Genomic DNA, 7,053 nt, shown 5'->3' with positions numbered 1-7,053 from the left:
ATGAGGCAGCATCACGTTCGACCACATCCGTTACCTTCTTTCCTCCCTTTCAGTAGATAGACTTGCAAGCCAACCCAAAAGCAAGCAGGCTGCCCTTGAAGATTCACATCACGTTCGACCACATCACGTTCGACCACATCCGTTACCATACTGCATGTGAAACTGACACTGGCACAGCAGGAGATTCAGTAGTCAAGCTAGGCTGCACAACAGCTTGCATTGCATGATGAAAGAAAAGAAAAGAAAAATGGTGTAACTGAGGAGTGAGTATTGCACATATAGAACGCAATGCATGAGTGATTCAGTTGCAAAGTATGGTGGCTGAACTGAAACGCTGCCGCAGTTCGTTCAGTTACGATAGCTGACCGGAAAGCAGGGCGGGGAGAAGAGCGAAGCAAAAGCACACCAAGCGTGCCGTGGCCTGAAGGAATGCCCCTGATGATGACGAGTTCCTGGGTGTCGGCGGAACTGACACCAGTCACACTGACATATCACCGTGAAGTAGTAGTAGTAGGTGTACGCCAAGTCTTCACGAAAGCCACAAACGAAAGGAATCTCCTTGGTCTCTGCTTGCAAGCAAAGCTTGGTTTTGGTTGCCAGCCACTCTGAATTCTGAAACCACCAAATAAACCTGACGAGAGGGAGCAGCGTTTCAAACGCCAACGCAATTCAACGCCCCACGCGAGCTATAAAACCGGAGGAGAAGCAGCTGCCAAGTTGCATCCAATACCCCCACGAACCCACTCTCTCTCCCCACGATGGCAAAAATGGCGATGGCGTCCTCCCGCCTCCCGGCTCTCCTCTGCCTCGCCGCCGTCGCCGTCGCCGTCGCGGCGGAGGCCGCCGCCGCCGCCGGAGAAGGCGGCCTCCGCCTGCCCCGCGACGCCACGTTCCCGGCGGCGCAGGCGGAGCGGCTCATCCGCGCGCTCAACCTCCTGCCTAAGGAGAAGGAGGCGGGGCCGGCCGCGGGCGGCGGCGACGGGCCCAGCGTGGCGCCCGGGGAGCTCCTAGAGCGTCGCGTCCGGCTGCCCGGCGCGCCCGCCGGCGTCGGGGACCTCGGCCACCACGCCGGATACTTCCGCCTGCCGCACACGCACGACGCCAGGTGAGCAGCCCCGGCGGTTGTGCAGTAAAGCTTGGGTCTTTGGCTTAGGATTTCGGTTTTGTCTCTGTGAACGAGACAAAATTGAGATTCCAACATTGTAACGGCAGTCCAGAGCCTTGGATTTAGATGAGACCAAAAAAGACGCGTTTTTTTTTCCTTCCCGTTGCGTGTGCTGCTTGGCGATAAATAGAGCGAGCGATTTTCGCGACATTGAATTGAACGCCGCTTTGTGGTGCCTGGATCGCTGCAGAATGTTCTACTTCTTCTTCGAATCGAGGGGCAAGAAGAAGGAGGACGACCCCGTCGTGATCTGGCTCACCGGAGGGCCCGGCTGCAGCAGCGAGCTGGCCGTCTTCTACGAGAATGGGCCCTTCACCATTGCCAACAACATGTCGCTTGTCTGGAACAAATTCGGTTGGGACACGGTAAGTAATGAAACCGTACCTCTTTTATGATCCCCTGTCTCGTTAGAGTAGCAAAGTTGCAAACTGAACATTCCAGTTTTGCTTGCAGTCAGTTTTAAGAAGAAAATGACAGAGCTTAATTACTTCAACCTATGTTCACTATGGTAGCAATAGTCAGGTTAAGCCGTTAGTGAAAATAAGGTCACTTTTAAAGTTTCTGTTGGAGCTGCTAGCATTTGTTGAAGAAAATGTTTTCTTGTCCATAAACCAGAATAGGCATATTAGTTACTAGTACTACTATCTATATTTAACTGTATTTACTAACTTTAGGTAATCGGTTATAATCAGCTCACCATGTTTGCTGTCTTTATCTACTTAGGCCCTGTTTGTTTATCCTATTAGATTATATAATCTAGCTTAAATAAATTGAGAGGTAAACAAACAACACATTATTAAGTGGATTATATAATCTAGATATCTAGATTATAATAATCCATAAGCTGGATTATATAATCCTGAAAGGAAACGAACAGAACCTTATTGGGCCCTCTTAATCAACCAACTTCCAATAGCCCCACGGTATTAGTTAGCTACAATTACAAGTCCAGCAGCAGCAAGTATGCTTACTATAGTAGTGCAGCTTAACTGTTTAGAGAGTTGTTTCCCAATTTCCAGAAAGTGTCTGCTAAATTCATCTTGCGCAGGCAAGAAAAAAAAAGAAAAAGAGACTGCTAAATTCAGTATATCATTGTAGTAATTTCTTATTGCTGTACAGGTCCCACCTTATGTTGAGTTACATAGATCATGTCAATTTCCTCTGTTTCTGATATGATTTGATGTCTGCAGATCTCAAATATCATATTTGTTGATCAGCCAACCGGAACTGGCTTTAGCTACAGCTCTGATGATCGTGATACTCGTCATGATGAGATTGGTGTCAGCAATGACCTATATGACTTTCTCCAGGTGCTACTTTTGTGTCAATTCTGTCTGGCTGTTGTGCTTTCTTTCTTTTATTGCATCAATTCCATGTGCTGTGCGATGACACCATAGAAGTTTGGTCAGATCATTTTTAGAAGTAGTTGAGGTCAGAAGGAGAAACTAACACGTGCGCACACACATTTTCTTAAATACAGGAGGGACTCTGCTCTTAATCATTTCAGGAAAGAACGGTCACACACATGATTTTTAGAGGGTGTTTGAATGCACTAGAGATAATAGTTAGTGGCTAAAATTAGTTGAGGTATCCAAACACTCTAGCTAATATTTCAGCTATTAGCTATTTTTGGTAAATTAGTTAATAGTTGATTAGTTATTTGTTAGCTAGCTAATTCTACTAACAATTTTTAGTCTACTAACTATTAGTTTTAGTGCATTCAAACACCCCCTTAGAAAATCCATTGTGCTGATTGGTGCCCTTAGATGCTAGCAAGGCTCAGAGGGTCCTTTTTGCATAAAAAATAAAGGGTTATGGAAAATATGGCTGAATTACTTCATTAGAGGTAGTAAAGATCATGAATCGCCTTCGCTATTGTGGTCTAAAAGTTCGATCTCAATTGGCATCGAATGGAAGGGAAGGGTTCCTCTAGCAGAATAATAATTAATAAATTTAGGCTGTCGGTTTATTGTTTGATTGTGTTGGGTTCATTTAGGAAAAAAACAAAAGAGTCATAGCCTCTCATGGGTGTTATTTAATTGCTCTAAACTGCTATTTCAGGTGTTCTTTAAGAAGCACCCAGAATTTGCAAAGAATGACTTCTTTATAACTGGAGAATCTTATGCTGGGCACTACATTCCAGCATTTGCAAGCAGAGTTCACCAAGGAAACAAAGCAAACGAGGGCATTCATATAAACTTGAAGGTATGAGTATTAGCTTCTTTGCATCGACTTTTCAACGCCTTTTCCATTCCCAGTTCCCTTTTTTTTCCTTAACTTCTGTATTCTTAACTAATCTTATTCTAGGGATTTGCTATCGGCAACGGTCTCACTGATCCAGAAATCCAATACAAAGCCTACACAGACTATGCGCTGGAAATGAATCTTATCACAAAATCCGACTACGAAAGGATCAATAGGTTCATTCCACCATGTGAATTTGCAATTAAGATGTGTGGTGAGTACTTGTCTACAAAGAAACCTTTTGTGAACATTGCACAATTTTATTTTCTAGTAATCATACCCTTGTGTTGTACTATCTTCTCTTTTCTAAATGAAACGTCAAATAATTCTCTTGCGTGTTCGAGAAAAAAAAAGAGATACGGCCTTTATTTTCATGTTGTCTGAAAAACATTTACATCAATATATGGTGACCTTCCTGAATCTAGCAGAAGAGAATTAATACAGTACTTGAAAGTTTCATTGGAACGACACATCCTGAGGGTCACTCTGTTACATAGAAGGATTCACACTCAGTATTAACCCCTGCTAATGTTTCAGGTACTGACGGGAAAGCATCATGCATGGCAGCTTATATGGTCTGCAACAACATTTTTAACTCCATCATGAAGCTTGTCGGGACAAAGAACGTGAGTAAACAATGCAATGCTGTACGAACGTCTCGCTGCTGACTAACTAAGGTCAAGAAGCCTCACACATCAATCAATGGCCTCTTTGCAGTACTATGACGTGAGGAAGGAATGCGAGGGGAAGCTTTGCTATGACTTCTCAAACCTGGAGAGGTTCTTCGGTGACAAAGCGGTCAAGGAGGCGCTTGGAGTCGGTGACATCGATTTCGTCTCTTGCAGCACTACGGTTTATGAAGCGATGCTCACGGACTGGATGAGGAATCTGGAAGTCGGCATCCCGGCGCTGCTTGAGGATGGGATTAACGTGCTTATATACGCTGGGGAGTATGACCTTATATGCAATTGGCTGGGTAAGCATACAATGACCTGATATGCTGGGGAGTATGATCTTATATGCATCACCAGATCCTTCAATGGTTTTGCAGTTAAGATACCGAGTATACAATTCTGAATTTGTTTGTGTGTTTGGGCAGGAAACTCGAGATGGGTGCACTCGATGGAATGGTCTGGCCAGAAAGACTTCGTATCCTCCTGTGACTCACCGTTTGTAGTAGACGGTGCAGAAGCTGGAGTCTTGAAGAGCCATGGACCACTGAGCTTCCTCAAGGTTGCCATCCAGCACTTCTTTCACTTTACCCTGTTTCCTTCCTAAGTTCTTCCCCCCCCCCCCCCCCCCCCCCCCAAACTAAAGCTGATGTTTCATGCTGGCAAAATTAAGACTGGTTCCGCTAAACCGTAGGCGTACTTGACAAAATGTGACAAGACAACCTAGTAAATCTGTTCATCGCTGCATGCTCATGAGAACCTGGCTGGCTGTCTAGTGCTTTAGAACCCTTCCGTGCCTCATCAACAGCAAGTGTACGTGTATGCGAAGACTAGAACAAAACTCACGTGAGTTTCCTCCATACTGTGCAAATGCAGGTCCACAATGCGGGGCACATGGTTCCGATGGACCAGCCGAAAGCTGCCCTGGAGATGCTGAGGAGATTCACGCAAGGGAAACTGAAGCAGGAACCGCTCCCTGAGACGATGGCCTTGAAGGCGGCGATGTGACTGGCGTGGACGTCGTGAAGGGAAGAAGGGAGTCTCTTAATTACTAGGTGGTCCGAGGTGTCGTTCAAGCGAGCGTGTGTCGATCACTGAGCTGCTGAAGCTTGTTGTTTCCATTGGCTCATGGATGGATGCTGTTGATAAGAAGTTCAATGCTGGAAACCCTGTCTGTCTGCTGCTCTTGTAAAGCATCTCATGTATACACCCCCTGGATCCAGAAAGAGAAATAATATGTTTTTTTCCTTAGCAAAAGATAGTGTCTGAATTACTGTTGGCGATTTGCTGTCTGACTGATCCGCATGCTCGCTCACTGGCTGGAGCTCACATGCATTGCTGGCTAGTTTTGAGCTGGATATGTACACTGCTGAAAAGTAAACTAAGTTGAGACTTCTTCGGATGGCCACAGATCTCTCCCTCTCTCTCTTATTCACCACGAAAATGTTTACATTTAGTTCTCATGACTAAAGTTTAGTTCGTGTCATATTAAATATTTGAATATCATAATAATGAAATATAACTTTAATTATTTAAAGTAGTATATAATTGTTAGAATGGATGTAACTAATTCAACACAAAAAGCTTAACTTATTGACAGAAGGTCTTTTAATATGATTCGAACTCGAGAACTTCGTGTTTGATACTATGTTAGAGTAAGTCTAATCGAAAAGCTTAAGTTGTTGGTATAAAATAGACAATCCACTTATATATTCCAGCAGTAATGACTTTTATTAACGATGTAATGTCATGCACAAATATCTTTGGTCCAAAGGAAGAGCACTAGCCAATGGCCACCGCGCTCCACCATCCAAGATGGCCAAGAGTAGAGCAGAGAGGGAAAGAAAGAAGGAAAATAAAAGGTAGCATGCAGCTAACTAAAAGGAGGTGGAGTGAACTGTGAAGCATATACCTGTGACGAGCATATCCATGGAAGATGCCGCCGGAGCAGATGCACCCCAGCTACTCCGATCCCCGTGTCTATCTCTCTGTCCTGTCGTCCTCCCCAAGATCTCACCAGCTATAAATCGAGTGAGTGCGAACGCCGGCCTCACTCTTGATCGGAGCGAGTAGCTAGGCAGCATGACGCATGAGATGAACGGGTCCCTGAATCTCTGTCAGCATATATACACATACACGGAGGTAGCCGCCGCCGAATTCGTCGTGCTCCCATGTCCATCCGATTGGTCGTCATCAAGGCTGTCTAGAGCTCAAGCAGCAGCAGGAGGAGGTTCAGTGCTCCGCATCCATATCGTCGCCGTCGTCGACGACAATGCGTCGGCCATGTCGGGCGGGCAGCCGGAGGGAGATGCTGTGGCGTCGCCGCCGGCGCCACGCGTGGCGTTGTCTTTTCCTGCTCTGGTTCTCGATTCTTCCCTGGAACAATCGGAACCGAAGCCGGCGAGCGAGGGCGGCGTCTGATCGATCCTCCGTATGTGCAGTGCAGGGCAAGTTGAATCCTTTGGCATGTACTCCTATCCTAACGATGAATGTACACGATCGATGATATCCATTTATCTAACTCTTCCATCATCCAGTTCATGGCTTGTGTGTGTTCTGACCTTTGAACAGACCACAGTAGACATGTGAATTATATGATAAACTTAATATTTTAACATAGATGCACATATAATTTGGTGCTAACCTTTAAGTATATTATTGAAGATAAGAATGAATTTTATTTTTTCTTATTTTCTTCCTACTGAAAAAGCATCTGCATCAAATAGTATCCATATCCAAATTTTATATTAATTAACTTAAAAAGATTTAGAACGAATTTGAGATTAACTTTTTACGAATCTTAATAAGTTCAATACTAATAACAAGAATATAAATTTATACAACAAATTCTATAACTTATTTGTTCATAATAAAAAAGAAGAAAAAACTAACATCCGAATAAGTATCTAGATCTATCCCACAACAGCGTAAAATTTTTTATAATGTAATGTTACTGGTAGTCTAATTGGACGG

General features: G+C 44.4%; 1 protein-coding gene across 1 annotated transcript; it reads left to right on the top strand.

Annotated features, from left to right (window-relative positions):
- Nucleotides 1-735: 735 nt before the first annotated feature.
- Nucleotides 736-5,331, top strand: LOC100279929 (uncharacterized). Its single transcript, NM_001152879.1, is given in 9 exon segments — nt 736-1,105; nt 1,356-1,530; nt 2,356-2,475; nt 3,227-3,370; nt 3,473-3,623; nt 3,947-4,035; nt 4,127-4,385; nt 4,509-4,642; nt 4,957-5,331. Coding segments are annotated over 9 exon segments (1,551 nt in total). The 5' UTR covers nt 736-758; the 3' UTR covers nt 5,089-5,331.
- Nucleotides 5,332-7,053: the final 1,722 nt, after the last annotated feature.

The sequence above is a fragment of the Zea mays genome, chromosome 5, assembly GCF_902167145.1.
Source record: "Zea mays cultivar B73 chromosome 5, Zm-B73-REFERENCE-NAM-5.0, whole genome shotgun sequence".
NCBI classification, from domain to species: Eukaryota; Viridiplantae; Streptophyta; class Magnoliopsida; order Poales; family Poaceae; genus Zea; species Zea mays.
This window is presented reverse-complemented; position numbering and strand designations above follow the sequence as displayed.